We start from the raw sequence: 18,944 nt of genomic DNA on the forward strand, positions 1-18,944 counted from the left end.
ATGCATGTGTGTGCATGCATGTGCACATGCACACTTGTGTGTGTGGTGAAGGAGGTAGTGTCAGTAGATGTGATTCAAGAACCTAAAACCAGGGTCACAAAGGGCTTTATATGCTGTTTTGGGGTTGAATTGTTTCCCCCTTAAAAGATGTTGGAATCTTAACCCTCTGGAGGGTATGTGTAGATGTGACCATATTTGTAAATAGGGTCTTTGCAGATAATCAAGTTAGGATGAGTCATTAGGGTGGGCTGAGTGGCAAGTGGCAGCCTTACTGAAAGGGGACATCTGGGCACTGAGACAGACAGAAGGGAGACAGTATGAAAGCATAGGGCACGTCAGCATCAAGCTGAGGCTCTCCCGAGCTCAGACACGCCGGGAGCGAGGATGCAGCAGGATCTCCCTCACAGCCCTCAGCAGGAACCAACCCAGCTGACACTTTGTCACCTTCTGGCCTGCAGAACTGTGAGTCAGTGCATTTCTGCTCTTTAAACCACTCAGTTAGTGACACTTTGTCACGGCAGCCCTGGGACGCTCACAGCTATGCCAAAGTGAAGAATGCGGATTTTAATCCACAAAGGGTTTTATGTGGGAGGTTCACATGGTCACTGTGCAACTGAGAAACATCCTTCATAGCCTTATGTGTCCATATGGATCAGAACAGGAAACAGTTGAGTTCACACACATCTGAATTAAGGCAGTGGCCATTAGGAATGCATAGGACAAGTTGACAAAACATTGTGAAGTAAACTAGCAGGAATGCCATGTCCATGTTATCAGAGAACTGAAACCAGAAAAAGCCACTTAATGTGAAGCCTCTCTTACTGCAGGAGAGTGACTGAGATGGTAAAGGTAAAGGAAGGAAAGACTGGGGCTCGATTCTGCAAGGTCTTGAGCTATATGATCCTTTTTATCGCCAGCCACACCCAGGGACAGAAAAACGGGGGAAACTTGCCCTTCCTTCTAATAAAATACCACAGATCTTATAAGGACTCAGGCAGGGAAGCTGACTTTTTAAAAATTATTTTTTAAGTGAGAGGAGGGGAATAGAGAGACAGACTACTGCATGTGCCCTGACCAGGATCTATCCAGCAACCTCTTTCTGGGGCTGATGCTCAAATCAACTGAGCTATTTTTAGTGCCTGAGGCTGATACCTGAATCAACTGAGCCACTGGCTGCAGGAAGGAAAGAGAGAGAGAAGGGAAAGAGAAGCAGATGGTCGCTTCTCATGTCTGCCCTGACCGGAATTGAACCTGGAACACCCATATGCTGGGCCAATGTTCTATCCACTGAGCCAACTGGCCAGGGCCATGATTAACTTTTAAAGTCAACCCTTCCAACCAAGGAGACCAAGAGAAGTCAACCTCCCCTATTCTTTGAGGCCTATATCATTACATTCCACAATCTGAGATACAAGGCGACCCAGCGGGAAGGGTAACAACCCACCAGCGGGACTTCTCGGGAACAAACAGGAGATCACGCAGTCATTCATCACATATGGACTGAGGACTTACTGAGTGCCAGTGCTAACTCTACTCAATCCTGTGCTCTGTCACGTGGCCTCAGGTGAAGATGTGCCCTTGAGAAGACGGGAGGGGAGGAGAAAGAGAACAAACCTGCTGACCTCATGGTTCCACCAGCAGCAGGCCGCCTTATATTCAATCACGTTTAATGCAGACACATGTCAGGCTAACAAGGGTGCCTGGTGTCAGCACAGCAGTATCAGTCACTGATGCAAGTTATGGCTGCAGCAGAACTTGAGCAGGGAAGGAAAGACCTGAAGTAGGCTCGGCTGATCAGGTCTGGGTGAACCTGCAGGAGAGGGCGTGACCTTCCAGACAGGGTGTGCCCCAGCAGCACAGGATGGCACCTACCTGGGTGGGCACGGCTCTGTGTTACATGCCTGGCTCATGGCTGGAGGACGGTGGAGCATGTCACACAGGGTGTCATTGACTGTCTGCTGGGTCTGCATGTGTAAGCATACCGCGATGGCTTCTTGGTGGCCTGGAAGTTGGAAAGAGGAAAAAATGCAAATGACTTTGATGGAAAAAAGAAAATTGAATCTTGGGATGTCTGGTTCTTAAACCACCACCCTTCCGACTACATGGTGTAGCTGCAGGCTGCATTTCAAGGTGCGCAAGGGCGGGGGGGGGGGGGCGAATAATTTTGCATTTTCGGAAGTTCCCCCATCTTTGACATTCTCAGTCACATGTTAAACTCAGCCCCTCTCCTTCCTTTTCCCCAAATACACTCACCTGGAAACATTAAGAAGCATCCCTGACTCCTCACCCACCTTCAACCTTGTCTACATTCCAAATATGCTCAAAGCCAGGAGGTTCCTCTAATGCAGGGGTCCCCAAACTACGGCCCACGGGCCGCATGCGGCCCCCTGAGGCCATTTATCCGGCCTTCGCCGCACTTCCGGAAGGGGCACCTCTTTCATTGGTGGTCAGTGAGAGGAGCATAGTTCCCATTGAAATACTGGCCAGTTTGTTGATTTAAATTTACTTGTTCTTTATTTTAAATATTGTATTTGTTCCTTTTTTTTGTTTTATACTTTAAAATAAGATATGTGCAGTGTGCATAGGGATTTGTTCATAGTTTTTTTTTTATAGTCCGGCCCTCCAATGGTCTGAAGGACAGTGAACTGGCCCCCTGTGTAAAAAGTTTGGGGACCCCTGCTCTAATGAATCAGCAACGTGTGCCTTCCAAACATATACAATCATTTCCCTAACAGGAACTTTCATAACAGCTGCTAAAGAATAACATTTTCTCCACAACATTGCATACATGCTAATTGGATGCATAACCTTTATTAAAATCTTCATTATGGTTTGAGTTCCTGTTCATTATTACTACAATTAGTGATGTGTCTATTTCTACACCTCCCACTGGGTTAGTGCTTTGGTATGTGCAAAGGGCTCCTTCCCCCCCCTCCCCCCAGAGAGAGATAGGAAGGGAGAGGAGAAGGAGAAGAGGAAGGAGAAGCAACTGTAAGTCGTTCATTGATTGCTTCTCATATGTGCCTTGACTGGGGGGGCTCACACTGAGCCGGCAAGGGTGCTCAAGCCAGTGACTTTGGGATCATGCCGATGACCCTGCACACAAGCTGGCAATCCGCCACTCAAGCCAGCAACCTGGGGGTTTCGAGCTGGGACCTCCACATCCCAGGTTGATGCTCTCGCCACTGCGCTACCACCCATCAGGCTAAAGTGCTTTCAAATATATTGTTTGAGCCCCGCACAACCTTGTGAGGTCAGAGTAGTGTCATCTCCACGTTGTTCATTTCAGAGCAAGGAAACTGAGATTTAGAGAGAATTCAAGACAGGCAAAAAAAAAAAGTGGTAGGTTTTCTACCACTTTTTAATTTCTAGTTTTGAAACTAGAAATCATACGTCCGGCCTCCTTATTCAGCGGTCTTCCTTTTGTACTATATGATTCCAAAGCGCAACCCTGCCCGCCAGCCTCCCGGAGCAGTGACCACCCCTTCACATGCAAACTCTCACAGGCGTGCACTTCCGTTGGGACCAGACAGGTCTGTCTGCCCCGCAAGCTCGCATCTCCACCACTATTCTCTGTCCACTGTGACTCAAAGAATTATTGGGAAATCAGGACTGAACAAGATATAAATCAGGGGTCCCCAAACTACGGCCCACGGGCCATATGTGGCCCCCTGACGCCATTTATCCGGCCCCCTCCGCACTTCTGGAAGGGGCACCTCTTTCATTGGTGGTCAGTGAGAGGAGCATAGTTCCCATTGAAATACTGGTCAGTTTGTTGATTTAAATTTACTTGTTCTTTATTTTAAATATTGTATTTGTTCCCATTTTGTTTTTTACTTTAAAATAAGATATGTGCAATGTGCATAGGGATTTGTTCATAGTTTTTTTTTTATAGTCCGGCCCTCCAATGGTCTGAGGGACAGTGAACAGGCCCCCTGTGTAAAAAGTTTGGGGACCCCTGATATAAATCAAACTTTCTATGAAAAAGAATCAGATAAAAATCGTAACAGCAACTGTCTGATGGGAGCGGAAATATGCGAATGTACTCAGTTTCATGCAAGAATGTGTGTTCCATTATAAGACTGTGGTTCTTTTTCCAAATGCCATGTTTCAATTCAACCATTTTATATTTTATAGAATGCAGTATGGGCCAAAGTATATATAAAGTATACACTTGTGTTGCTTAGTTCTTTCGACTAAGTTTTCTTCTGCTTTCTTAGGTGGTAATCTTATGTTCCTGAACACAGCAGGATATAGCCTTAAACCTCCAGGCATCCTCCATAAACTTGTTTCATAAACACTGGCTAACCTGAGTATGGAGAAACACTGCTACAACCGAGGTGCTGTGCAGACGTCCAACTTCCTTCAGTGACTTTACAGGGACAAAGATGTTTGCTTTCTAGCAGGTTTCATTTTTTTTTTTAATCTGAGAAGAATCAAGCAATCTTCCACACACATTTTACTTTGTAATCATCAAAATAAAAACAACAACAACAATAACAAAAACTAAAAAAAAAAAAGCAACCTAAAGCAGTGGTTCTCAACCTTTCTAATGCCGTGACCCCGCAATACAGTTCTTCATGTTGTGGTGACCCCAAACCAAAAAATAATTTTGGTGGCTACTTCTATGATTCGGAATGTAAATACCTGATATGCATTATGTATTCTCATTGCTTTAGGCGACCCCTATGTTTTGGTCGTTCGACCCCCGCCGGGGTCACGACCCACAGGTTGAGAACCGCTGACCTAAAGAATCATCAAAGAGCCTAACCTGTGGTGGCATAGTGGATAAAAGCATCGACCTGGAATGCTGAGGTCACTGGTTCAAAACCCTGGGCTTGCCCGGTCAAGGCACATTTGAGGAACAAATTCTACGGATTGATGCTTCCCACTCCCCCCGCCTCCCACTTTCTCTTTCTCTTTCTCTCTCTCTGAAAAAAGTCAGTAAATAAAAAAAAATTTTAAAAAGAGTCTTCCAAGATTCCTTAGAAAATACACTCAGAGACTATTTCGGAGTACTTTCTGGAGATGAAGTGAATGAGTCTCAAATCCCCAAAGTTATCACATTTTAACCTTTTTGGATGGCATTTTATAATACGTGACAAATTTTCATGTCTTCAAGCAAGTTACTCAAAAGAATGTAAAAGTATAATAGATGATTTAGGATCCTTATTGACATAGGATGAATGTTCCAAAGATGGCCACAAATTTTTGGCCATCCCAAATACTGGACCTACAACATGATTTTAACACGTTTTACTTCAAGAAGTTTGCTCAAATGTTTGCCTTCAAAAGTAAAAGTAAAAATTATAAAAACAGGTTTACTTCATTTTATACTTAAAACATGGGTAATAATACAAGTAAGCATTAGAAGATATAAAATAAATCAAGTGTTGAAATTCTAGTGTAATTTCTCTAGCAAATTCCTTTGGTAGCATGAGGCAACGGCCCTCACTTCATATTTGACTTCTGCAACGTCATAATAAAAAGGTTATTATTATTTTTCCTGGCAAAAATATATTCAAAGACTTCATCAAGAAACTAATGATTAAAGGGTAAAAACCCAGACTCTAAGAGGATTAGCAGAGCCAATAAATGAGCTAAAACATTCCCTTGTGTTGGTTTAAGATTAGTTTGAGCTGGGATAATTGCAAGCAAGTCTTGACTAATTTGACATGCCAAACAACATCACACACACACACACACACACACACACACACACACACACACAGAGAGAAATATCCAGAGCAATGAAAAAAATCTACTGTCAGAGCCTTTAAGATGCTACGCAGTATTTAATGTATTAACCGTGAAATAAATATGGAAAAATGACTTGAATAAAAAAATTATGTTGATTTAATAACCAAATAGCCTTGGGCCCTAGAAATAGATGTAATATGCCTTTTTCACATCCAGAATGAAACAGTAACAAAAATTGATCCTATGTTAGTCTATAAAAAATCTGCAAGAATTTCCCAAAGCCAGAAATGATAACATTCTCTGACCATAATAGTGTCTGACTATGAATGAAGAAGAAACCATTGCCCTCCCCCCCCCAATCCTACCATTAGAATTTCTAGAAAGTCATTCTCTATAAAACTTCTAGGTGGAAATGAGTAAACAGAATACACACTAGTTGTGGCAAATAAATAAATAAACAAACAAAAAACCCCACAAAAAACAACTAAGAGACAAGAAGGAGGACTGAAACAACTTGATACTAGATGAACAACTCTTGATTCTATGTGTCATATCTTTATAAAATGAATGCCTTTATTCCCCCTCAAGAAAATCTAAATTATGGAATTTACTTAAAGATTAAGAACTTTTCTTGGATAGGAAGAATAAATATAATTAAAATGGCCATATTACCCAAAGTAATATATAAATTTAATGCAATTCCCATCAAAATTCCTATGACATTTTTTAAAGAAATGGAACAAAAAATCATAAGATTTATATGGAACTATAAAAAACCCCGAATAGCCAAAGCAATCCTGAGGAAAAAGAATGAAGCTGGGGGCATTACAATACCTGACTTTAAACTATATTATAGGGCCACAATAATCAAAACTGTATGGTATTGGCAGAAAAATAGACACTCAGACCAATGGAACAGAATAGAAAGCCCAGAAATAAAACCACATATATATGGTCAAATAATCTTTGATAAAGGGGCCAACAACACAAAATGGAGAAAAGAAAGCCTCTTCAACAAATGGTGTTGGGAAAACTGGAAAGCCACATGCAAAAGAATGAAACTCGACTACAGCCTGTCCCCGTGTACTAAAATTAATTCAAAATGGATCAAAGACCTAAATATAAGATCTGAAACAATTAAGTACATAGAAGAAGACATAGGCACTAAACTCATGGACCTGGGTTTTAAAGAACATTTTATGAACTTGACCCCAATGGCAAGAGAAGTGAAGGCAAAGATAAATGAATGGGACTACATCAGAATAAAAAGTTTTTGCTCAGCAAGAGAAACTGATATCAAAATAAACAGACAGCCAACTAAATGGGAAATGATATTTTCAAACAACAGCTCAGATAAGGGACTAATATCCAAAATTTACAAAGAACTCATAAAACTCAACAACAAACAAACAAACAATCCAATAAAAAAATGGGAAGAGGATATGAACAGACACTTCTCCCAGGAAGAAATACAAATGGCCAACAGATATATGAAAAGATGCTCAGCTTCATTAGTTATTAGAGAAATGCAAATAAAAACTACAATGAGATACCACCTCACCCCTGTTAGATTAGCTATTATCAACAAGACGGGTAATAGCAAATGTTGGAGAGGCTGTGGAGAAAAAGGAACCCTCATACACTGTTGGTGGGAATGTAAAATAGTACAACCATTATGGAGGAAAGTATGGTGGTTCCTCAAAAAACTGCAAATAGAACTACCTTATGACCCAGCAATCCCTCTACTGGGTATATACCCCAAAACCTCAGAATCATTGATACATAAAGACACATGTAGCCCCATGTTCATTGCAGCACTGTTCACAGTGGCCAAGACATGGAAACAACCAAAAAGCCCTTCAATAGAAGACTGGATAAAGAAGATGTGGCACATATACACTATGGAATACTACTCAGCCATAAGAAATGATGACATCAGATCATTTATAGCAAAATGGTGGGATCTTGATAACATTATACGGAGTGAAATAAGTAAATCAGAAAAAAACAAGAACTACATGATTCCATACATTGGTGGAACATAAAAACGAGACTAAGAGACATGGACAAGAGAGTGGTGGTTACCAGGGGTGGGGGGAGGGAAGACACAGGAGGGAGGGAGGGAGAGAGTTAGGGGGAGGGGGAGGGGCACAGAGAAAACTAGACAGAGGGTGACGGAGGACAATCTGACTCTGGGTGAGGGGTATGCAACATAATTTAATGACAAGATAACCTAGACATGTTTTCTTTGAATATATGTACCCTGAATTATTAATGTCATCCCATCAACATTAATAAAAATTTATAAAAAAAAAATATATATATATTCATCACTAAAAAAAAATAAAAAAAATAAAAAAAAGATTAAGAACTTGAATATAACAATAAGCGATCCTGGCCGGTTGGCTCAGTGGTAGAGTGTTGGCCTGATGTGTAGATGTCTGGGTTTGATTCCCAGTCAGGGCACACAGGAGAAGTGATCATCTGCTTCTCTACCCCTCCACCTCCCCCTTCTCCCTCTCTCCCTGTTTTCCTCCCACAGCCATGGCTCAATTGGTTTGAGCATATTGGCCCCGGGCTGAGGATGGCTCTGTAAAACTTCTGCCCTTAGGCACTAAAAATAGCTTGGTTATGAGCATGGCCCAAGATGGGCAGAATATCAGCCCCAGATAGAGATTGCCAGGTGAATCCTGGTTGGGGCTCATGTAGGAATCTGTCTATCTTCCCCTCCTCTCATTTGAGAAAAAAAGGGGGGGAATAGAAATATAACAATAAGCAGGGGGAAACTTGTAAATGATGGTCAACATAGCACCATGAGCCTGCCCCTCAATGCTGACCCCAAGTGGGGTAAGGAAGAACTGAATGTAGACAGTTGGAGGGACCTGCTCTTTCAAACTTTTTAAACAGATCATTTCTGTGCTATACACAATTTAAGATCATTGAACAGTGTGGAAGGACTCCAAATCATCTGACAAAATACTAGAAATCAGTTAAAGAAAAAAAAATAGATCTACTTCATGTAGTGTTGTCTTGTACAATGCTATGTTACAGTTTAGGATGCTCTACTTCAGAAATATATAAGAAACACACACACATATATGTACAGATTACACAGCTACATGCCGAGGGCCAAACTGCAAAGAAGAGTTAGTGTGCATTTTCCTCTCTGCTGATCAGTCAGTATGATTGGGTGGGTACAACTCTGAACTCTCAGGTATCAAAAAGGAGGAGAGCACAATATGTATGCTGTGGACCCAGCAAAGTGCCAAAGAACAGGATCGTACTTGGCGTCCAAACGCACATTTTACAGCAGTCCAGATAGGTGAGTTCTCTTTGGGAACCCGTGGAGGAGACAGCTGGTAAAGATTAGGACTGTTGAAAGCCATTTGGCCTCATGAAGGGCGCCATAAACATCGCTGGAGCCTGAGAGGAAGTGACCAATTATATCAGGAGAAGCTGGAAGGAACTCCAGCTAGAGGCCTGTCATGGTTGGAAGGGATGCGAAGAGGACAGAGCAGTGATTGCTAATGTACCATGTCGGGAACATGTCCTCACAGGGAGTGGGCTAAGGGGAGTCTGGAGTGGGCCAATTTGGTTTTCAGTCCCATTTTCCCACTTGTGGGAAGCCCATCTTGTACGCCACCATGTTAATGGAGACTACCTGCATTCATCATTGTCATTCAGGGACACATATACGTCTATGCAAACCCTAAATTAGGTACTAGTGCATTATAGTCAGAGGTATAGCAAAAAATACTGTATCATGACTTCAAACATCTGCCCAGTCACCTAGGAAATCATTCACACACAAATATCCACACACATGTGACTAAAATAACCAGATAGGAACTTCCTGCTCTCAAGCACGTAATCCCACCGACACGCCAGTCATCTGTGCCTTCCTCTACTGCAGCCAGGAGCTCCCCTCCCATGATGTGAGGCTGATCTCGCAACTGTGCTTTCTACTTCGCCCCTTCCATCCTCTCAGGATAATTTGATGACTTTGCCTTTTCCTTCCATTTGGAACTTTCTGTTGTTTTTTAAATATACATAAGATTCTCCCTCAACCCACAATGCCTTCTGGCCATCTCCTTCTCTCTGTCTTCTTTATCATGGACAAATATGACCCCAAAGAATCTATTCTGGTCACCTCTGTTTTGTCATTTATCACTATTTCCTCAGTCTTCCTTTCCTTTTATTTTAAAGTGAGAGGAGGAGAGATATAGAGACAGACTCCCACATGCACCCTGACTAGGATCCACCTGGCAAATTCCCTATGGGGTGATGCTCTGCCCATCTAGGGATGCTGTTCGACAACTGAGTATTTTTAGCACCTGAGGCTAAGGCTTCACAGAGCCATCCTCAGCACCTGGGGCCAACTAACTTGAACCAATCAAGCCATGGCTGCAGGAGTAGAAGAGAGAGAGAGAGAGAGGCATCAACTTGTTTCACTTAGTTGTTCCATGTAGTTGTGCACTCACTGGTTGCTTCTTGTATGTGCCCTGGCTATAGGATTGGTGCCCTGGGACAATGATCTATCCATTTAGCCACCTGGCCAGGGCCTGGACTAACTTTTCTGAAATAAATATCGATCATGTAACTCCCACTTTAATTACCTGGATAACTTCCCACTGTTCTTGTGATAAAGACCCAAAATCAACATGGCCTGTGAGGCCTTCACTGTCTGGCTCCCACCTTCCTCCCCAGCACCATCTCACACTGAGCCCGCTCTCTTGGTACCTGGATGTGCCCAATTCCTTAATTCTGGGATGTCCACGCATTTTCCTTCCACAAGGGTCATGCACAGCTTCTTTCTCTTGCTGGGAAGCCTCTTTGTGCCACCTTCTCCAACCATCTTTTGCTTAATTCCTCACCTTTCAGATTCAAGTTCAAGAGTAATTGTTTTTAGATGGGAGTTTTTCTTTCTGTCACAAAGTCAAGTTCCTCCTATTATATGCTTTCAAAGCACTATCGACTTCTCTTGTAGTGGCCAGAACCCACTGTAACTTTCATGTATGAATATGGTGATGTAACCAATGCATTTCTCCCAGCAGATTTGATTTCCTAAGGTGGAAACTGAGTCACTATCACCTTCCTAGTGCCTGTAATCAATACATGCAGAATGCTGCTTTTGAATAAAATAATAAAGAGATTTCTGCTATTGTCAGGAACAAAGCAAGGTGGGCATAACCCACATTATTTACTACCACTTTTGAAATTCTGGAAATGCAATAAGATTTTTAAAAAATAAATAGGATAAATAGCTATGGGAAAGGTGAAGCTAAAATCATTAATTGTATTAGATCTTTACTGAAATAAACTATTAGATACATTAAGGAGTTTAGTAATTTTGTTAAATTAAAAAGAGGGCCCTGGCCGGTTGGCTCCGTGGTAGAGTGTTAGCCCGGTGTGTGGAAGTCCTGGGTTGATTCCTGGTCAGGGTACACAAAAGAAGCAACCATATGCTTCTCTACTCCTCCCCACCCCTTCCTTTTCTCTCTTTCTTTCTCTCTTTTTCTTCCCCTCCTACAGCCATGGCTTGATTGATTAGAGCACATCAGCCCCAGGCACTGGGGATGGCTCTGTGGAGCCTTTACCTCAGGCACTAAAAATAGCTTGGTTGTGAGTATGGCCCCAAATAGACAGAGCATCGGCCCCAGACAGGGGCTGCTGGGTGAAACCTGGCCAGGGCACATGTGGGAGTCTGTCTATATCCCTTCCTCTCACTTGGTAAAAAAAGAAAAAAACATTTTCTAAAGAGAAAAATCAGCATTCCACTATAAGAGGAATACCCTGTTGTTATTGTATTATAGTCGACCCACTAACATTTACCATGGGCCAGGCACTTTGAGACGCTTCTCAAAATCAACCAGTTTAATAATCACATTTAGTCCTTTCATTAATCTGAACAAAGTAGATGTAGCTCTTCTCATTTTACAAAAACAAATCTCTACCAACTTAAATAACCAGCCCAAAGAGCACAAAGAAGGTTCCAAATGGAGCCAGCCCTAAAGTCCAGACACATACTAACTCCTGGCCGGTGCTGTTAGGAGACAGAAAGGTAAAAACGAAGAGGTCATACACGCAACAAATTAATATAAAAGACAAAGAAAAGTTCAGGTAAGGAATGTTTAGGATGTACCACATTATAAAACCTTATTAGCGGGTATTTAAAAGGTAAGCATACCTTCCAGGATGTGTGTGTACACATGCGCATGTGTGCATATCTAATCCACATAGACACCCATGCAGTGCTACATGCACGCATGCATACACACACCCTGGAAGCTGCAAACTGAACATGTCTACATTTTTCATGCTTTTAGGAATTAAAGAATTCTCGGCTGCCACTTAGGAAAGGTTCCTACGCATCAGTCACTACAGCAAATGAGTTCATTTTATTTCCTGCATGATGTGAAGATAGAATGTACAAGTATACAATATCCTGATATGGCCAAAAATCTATCGTTTTGGAAATCTGTGATTTGCATATATATACATACATACATATATATATATATATATATTAAAAAAATTTTTTTAAACCCAAAACTGGAATGTTGAAGAACTAACTATATGCCCATGGAAATTCGATTTTTCTGTGGTTTTCAGTCTTTTCACACCTACCCTCTCCACTGTCCAGGGTAAAGATGAAAAACCCACGTTCATAACCCCACACAGGTAGACTCGCAGAGGCTGGCTTCCAAAACCACATTAAAATCGACCACAGAGAGGCCTGTGAGTGGTGCATTCAGATGGTAAAACCAACGTGACAAGAGCCATGGTCCCTCAAGAGAAGGACTGTGTCTTGTTCATTTTCTGTCCTAAGCCAGAGCCCAGAGCCGAGCCCTGGCATCCAGCACAGACCAGGTGCCAGTGCCCTGTGTTTATACAGAGTTTTGGTTTCTTCCCTAAGCTATTCAGTTTTACAGAACTTAGTTACTTTCTTAAAAGAAAACGTTAGGCCCTGGCCAGTTGGCTCAGTGGTAAAGCGTCAGCCCAGCATGTGGATGTCCCAGGTTTGATTCCCAGTCAGGGCACTAACTGGGACAGAAGGAGGCAAAGGAGAAGCAACCAGCAACCATCTGCTTCTCTACCCCTCCCCCTCCACTTTCTCTCTCTTTCTCTCTTCCCCCCTGCAGCCATGGTTTGACTGGTTTGAGCACATTGCCCTGGGCACTGAGGATGGCTCTGTGGAGTCTCAGCCTCAGGAGCTAAAAATAGTTCAGTGTGAGCATGGCCCCAGATGGGCAGAGCATAGACCCCAGACAGAGGTTGCCGGGTGATTCCTGGTCAGGGCGCATGAGGGAGTCTGTCTCTCTATTGCCCCTCCTCTCACTTGGAAAAGAAGAAAAAAAAAATTAAAAAGAAAACTTTAAACTTGAACCTGAGAAATTAAAAACATGACTTTTTGCAAAGAGGCTTATTATACACACTGATAGCTCAATCCACCTTCTCGCTCTCTAAGGGAGGACAATTAAGCTGTTCCTTTTCTATTTTGGAATTGTGATGGCCTCTGAGCCTTAATTTCCCCAACTGTAAAATTTTGGTTAGTCGGTATCCAACGTTTGTTTTGATGATATTATTCCAGGACTACAATAAACTTCTGCATGACTAAACTGCTATTTAACCGAGTGTTGAAGGATTTCTGAGTTGAGCTCTGTGAAAACTTGTAAAATGTCTTCCAGATACACAAGCCGACACCAGGAAGCAAACAAACGGGCACCTTCGCATCACCCACTGAATAATGAACTGCACTTAGACCTTTGTCCTCTCACAGAGGATGAAAGCTCCACGGTGTCAATAAGGACAATCTTAATTAGCCAGGTTTCACAGTACTTGAATGTATTAAAAGAACTCAAAGGTCATTCTACTGCTCCTAGGTCTGTGCCCAAGAGAATGAAAACACACGTCCACACATAAATGTGTATAGGAATGCTCAGAGCGATGTCATTCACGACATGTGAACATTCAAATCTCTGATGAATGGATAAATAAAATGCAGTGTATCCATGCCATAGGCTAGTATTGAGTCATCAAAACACATGAAGTACTGATTCATGCTACAACATGGGTGAACCCTGAAAATATATTACATGAAAGAAAGCAGTCACACCTGACGAGGTGGTGGCTCAGTGGATAGAGTATCAGCCTGGGAGGCTGAGGACCCAGGTTTGAGATCCCGAGGCCTCAGTCTTGAGCCCGGGCTCATCAGCTTGAGTGCAGGGTCGCTGGCTTGAGCGTGGGATCATAGCTATGACCCTGTGGTCGCGGGTTTGAAGCGCAAGGTCACTGGCTTGAGAAAGGGGTCAGTGGCTTGGCTGGAGCTCCCAGGTCAAGGCATATATGAGAAGCAATCAATGAACAACTACGGTGCTGCAACTATGCGTTAATGCTTCTCATCTCTCTCCCTTCCTGTCTGTCTGTCCATCTCTATCTCTCTCTCTCTCTCTCACTAAAAAAAGAAAAAGAAAAAAAAGAAAGCAGTCACAAAGGACCTCATAATGTGTGATCCTGTTTATACAAAATGCCCAGAAGAAACAGGAAGTAGGTCAGTGGCTGCCAGAGGCTGAGAGTGTCAGGGAAACGGGGCGCTAGGGAAAATGCAGAGTGACGGCTTTAAGGGAACAGGTTCCTTTGGGTCGAGTGCTCTAAAATGCATTGTGATGGCGTTGCACAACTTTGTGAATATACTAAAAACCCACTAAACTATACAGTTTAAACACATAAACTATATGGTATGCAAAATATATCTTACTAAAGCTGTAACAAAAAGAAAAGTCATCCCAGAGGGGTCAGCCACCCTAGAGGTGGAGCCCGTGGCCATTGTCGTGGGCACTGAGAACCAGGGCGGACCTGACATTCCAGCACCTGGCTCCAAAGCCGAGTTCTCACTGACATGCCCAACGGAGTCAGAATTCCTGGTCACCCTCCTTGGGCTACTCCAAGCGGTCTGCTGAGATCCAGAGACCCACCACACCATCCTTTCCCAATTGGGGTGGGGTGGGGGGGCCGGTCAGGAAGAGAACTGAAACCAGGATGATAGGACTAGATGAACTAGTGGTTCTATCCGGCATTTCCAAGCAGGTATAAACCAAAACATTTTCGGAGGGTGACTTCAGACTGAGAGCTGCCTTTCATGTGGCAGGTGCTTATGCCAAAGAACGTAACTTTTTTTTTTGTTGGGGGGGGGGTGGACAGGACACAGTCCCACTATCCTTTAACTTTCTAGAATAATCACAATAAAAGAATAAAAGAAAGGAAAGGTATAGTTTTCGGTTATTGAAACGACATAACCGCCTTTGGACTTTTGCTAATTAGCCAAATTTGTAATTTCTCAAACCAACAGAAACCCAAACACAACCATCCCTTAGCAAAGGATCCAATACCTCCCAAACACGTGGCTGTGCAAGGGGTGAACCCCACGTACTCCCAGTGGTAAGTCGTCTCGCTGGCTTTCTTGTGGCGGGAGGCGTCCAGCCCGAGGGAGGCGGGGCTGCCATCACACACTTGGAGGAGGCAAGTCCGCTCCGTGGGCGGCTTGGGGCCATCACACTCCTCCTCAGGCAGCTCGGTCTCCGTCTGCGTGAACGTGAGGAGCACACGGCACTTGACCTCTCGGACCTGAACGCCCAGCCCGCATGTGGTGCTGCAGGCCGACCAGGGCTCCGGGATGAACCTACAGAAAACCAGGGAGGCAATCGTGACATGCAGGCCACTAAAGGAGGAGTGACAAGCATTCTATGTAAGAAAAAACAGCATTGAGAGGAAATCCAATCCATTTAAAATGTATATATATATTTGTTCACAATTTTGTTTTTTAATGATGTACTTAACACATTTTTAAATCTTATTAGCAACACAGGGAATTTTTCACCACAAATAAATTTTCCATTTTGCATCCGTTCTATAATTCAAATCCTGTGCATAACATTAAGATATATCTATCAAGAAACTGTTCTGTAGAGATAACTTCTAATTGGATTTCTTTTATCACATGGGGATTTTCACCAATATTTATTCAACAAATCTTTACCAGGCTTATCCTTTGCTAACATGCAGAGTTTTACGCTGCTGTCTCAGTATGTAGGAACTAAAGTGGAGGCTGATAAAGCTCTCCACAGAGTAGACAGAGCTTTCATATCCTTTTCCGTGTCATAAATATATACACCAAACATCTGAGCCTCTTAGAATATATTAAAGGTCCTGCAAAATCTGGCTGAAGAAACTGTTTATATCTTATCATGAATTATTATCCACTAAACAGAGGTTGTCAACCTACGGCCAGGAGGCAAATCCGGCCCACCTGGGTCTACACGTCCTGCCAGCGAAGAATGAATTTTACAGTTTTAAATGGTTAGGGATGGGGGAAGGATAATATTTTGTGTCACGTGAAAAGGACATAAAATCAATTTCCAGGTCCACAGTTAGAGATGGGCCGGCCCAGAGCCATGGTGCTGATCCACCGATCCACCTGCTGTGTCTGGCGCCTCCGTGCCGCACGGCAGAGCCAGGCCTTCGCGACAGACGCTGGGACTTTACAGGACATTTTTTACTGTTTTCTGTACTGAGTTTAAAAAATAGATTGAGTAGGGAGATATATATTTAGGAAATTTCGAAGCAATACTTGCATCATGAGATTATGAACACGTGACAGGCGAGAGTTCGACAACAGAGTGAGTTTGGGAAACAGGAGCTCTATGACATTCAAAAGGTTTATTGACTGCAAAACTTTCCCCAAGACTGTGATATATAGATGCATGCTATAAATGCACAGGGTGGAAATATGAGGCATGCTACATCATAAATTTCAATGACCGCAGCCCTCTCTTCAAGGGGTAATGTTGTACTACATGATTTCAGAAATGCTGCTGGGATGTTTGTGTAGGACACAATGAAAAGGTTTGATGTTTAAAATCTCAAAAGACGAGGCGGTAAGGGTCTCTGGGAGTCACCTGACCTCCCTCCCCCAGACAAGGCTTTGCTGCAGTTGTTCATGACAGCACTTCCCAGTCGGCAAAAACAAAGCACCAACGCTATTTATGAGCCTGATAGAGAGACACCAGTCACCCTGCTCCAATCCCGGGTTCAGTAACAAAGATCAGGAGCTTCCAGGAAATAAGTTGGGAAGAAAGAAAGCTACATCAGTGTACTCATTTTTTTTTTTTTTTGTATTTTTCTGAAGCTGGAAATGGGGAGAGACAGTCAGACAGACTCCCGCATGCACCCGACTGACCGGGATCCACCTGGCACGCCCACCAGGGGGCGATGCTCTGCCCCTCCGCGGGGTCACCCTGCTGCGACCAGAGCCACTCTAGTGCCTGGGGCAAAGGCCAAGGAGCCATCCCCAGCGCCCGGGCCATCTTTGCTCCAATGGAGCCTTGGCTGCAGGAGGGGAAGAGAGAGACAGAGAGGAAGGACGGGGTGTGGGGGTGTGGGTGGAGAAGCAAATGGGCGCTTCTCCTATGTGCCCTGGCCGGGAATCGAACCCGGATCCCCCGCACGCCAGGCCGATGCTCTACCGCCGAGCCAACCGGCCAGGGCCAGTGTACTCATTTTAAAAACGGAGGCATCAGTAGAAGTGGTGCCGCTGATTATGTCTAGGATTAAAGACATGTAAATCCGGTGTGTAATTTGAGATTTGCCTCCAAGATCTGCTCACTTTTCCAGCTGCCTCATTGTCGCCATGGTCACCCACACTCTTTCCCTCAGCACCCAGTTGTGGCCACAAGGGCCAGTCACCCTGTGCAGCCCCAAACACCTGTCATGGTTCTTTTGATACTATGTGCACCTCAGAGCCTCAGATCACGGGCCCTCTCTCCCAAGAAGCTGTCCCTCCACCCTACACCTCACAGTATTATAAGGTAATCACAACCTTCTCTGTTTCCCCCATTAGACCAACCTCAGGATGGGTGACACCTGAATTAGGTCACCTCACATAAAACTGGTAGCTCTTCCCAGAACCACCTGCAGGAGAAGTACCATCCACACTGACGAGAGCTCTGAAATGTCAGACAAGCTGTTAGTCTTTCTGCTCTGGGTTTCCTCCTCCCTAAAATGAAAATAATAACCCCTCCTCATGGGTCCCCTGTCAGAGTTCAGTGAGCGAATCCACGTAGAACACTTGGAACGTGGACTGGCACGGAAGAAGTCCTCCCTGTGAGTGGTTATTCCTGCATTTGTCAGCGTGACAGGTTCCTGAAATGTAATCTAATTTGATTTCAGCAAGTACGATTTCCACAAATGGAAACGCTAAATAAAATAGCAGAGGCAGAAACGTGGGAAACGTTCGCAATCTGTCCTATTTCCTTGATTTTCAAACGGGAGAGACGGGGGAGGGGCGCCGTGGCTGAACCCCACAGAAACGAGGAAGACCCCAGGAAAGAGCTAAAACAACAAGGAACCGTTTCAACCATCAACACATTCCAGAGCTGAAAGCTAAGAAGGTCCTTGGCTTAGCTTTATAAGCTATCATTTTTATTTTCCTAATTTACAGAAAAAAATTTAAAAAAAGCCTTTTGAACATCCGCTCCCAATGTAAATTCAGAGCTTGGGCCATGTTAAAAAACCACAGCAGCAGAAATATTTATCTTCTCCAGCAGGTTTGGCAGGCCTTCCTCTGGGGATTGGAAGTGCAGCTACGTTTGTCTTTTTCTTCGTTGTCAACAAGCAAGCATCCCCAAACCACAAAAGACAGTGGTAATAAAAGGATGGACTGGAAGCTGAGCTCCGTTGCGGTTTGCTCGGAAATCGAGGGAATGAACAGTCAGAAGGGGAGGGAGGAAACTATAAACTTCACACTAGACGTTCAAGAACAGGCCAGAAACAGCCAGGGTGTGAACCATATGGAACTGTGGGAGATCACAGAGGGAGATAGGGGAGGGGGGAGGGGGGCGGAGCTCGGCCAGGGAACAGGTGCTGTGGGCTCCGCCCACCTTGTGGGGGCGGGAGAGGGGAGGACTGCAGCCTGTGGGAGGGAAGGGGTATTAGCTCTGCTCAGGAAGTGCGCAGAGGAAGGGACCCCCGAGAGACCTGGTGGGGCTGACAGAAAATGCAGGTGGGAATGACAGGGGTCCTTAACCCACTGTAGCTGCATGGTATCACTCTTTTCTGACTCAATAAAATGAACAGTATTTTCAGATCTTGAAAGGGACCCGAGGGATTATCTGATTCAATGGTCCCCAAACTTGGATGCACCCCCTCTCCCCCCAAGGTCACCTGGACTGCTTGCTAAAAACCCAGAG

General features: G+C 43.9%; 1 protein-coding gene across 2 annotated transcripts in view; it reads right to left on the reverse strand.

Moving 5' to 3' along the window:
- The window catches only part of ADAMTSL3 (ADAMTS like 3), a 247,812-nt gene that overhangs the window by 67,605 nt on the left and 161,263 nt on the right, over positions 1-18,944 (reverse strand). For both annotated transcript variants that reach the window (XM_066239225.1, XM_066239226.1), the window contains exons 16-17: positions 15,090-15,379; positions 1,873-2,002 (exon numbers count right to left, since the gene is read on the reverse strand). In XM_066239225.1, the coding sequence (XP_066095322.1) occupies positions 1,873-2,002; positions 15,090-15,379 (420 nt within the window). The remainder of the gene's footprint in view (positions 1-1,872; positions 2,003-15,089; positions 15,380-18,944) is intronic.

The sequence above is a fragment of the Saccopteryx bilineata genome, chromosome 7 (assembly GCF_036850765.1).
Source record: "Saccopteryx bilineata isolate mSacBil1 chromosome 7, mSacBil1_pri_phased_curated, whole genome shotgun sequence".
In the NCBI taxonomy this organism is placed as follows: Eukaryota; Metazoa; Chordata; class Mammalia; order Chiroptera; family Emballonuridae; genus Saccopteryx; species Saccopteryx bilineata.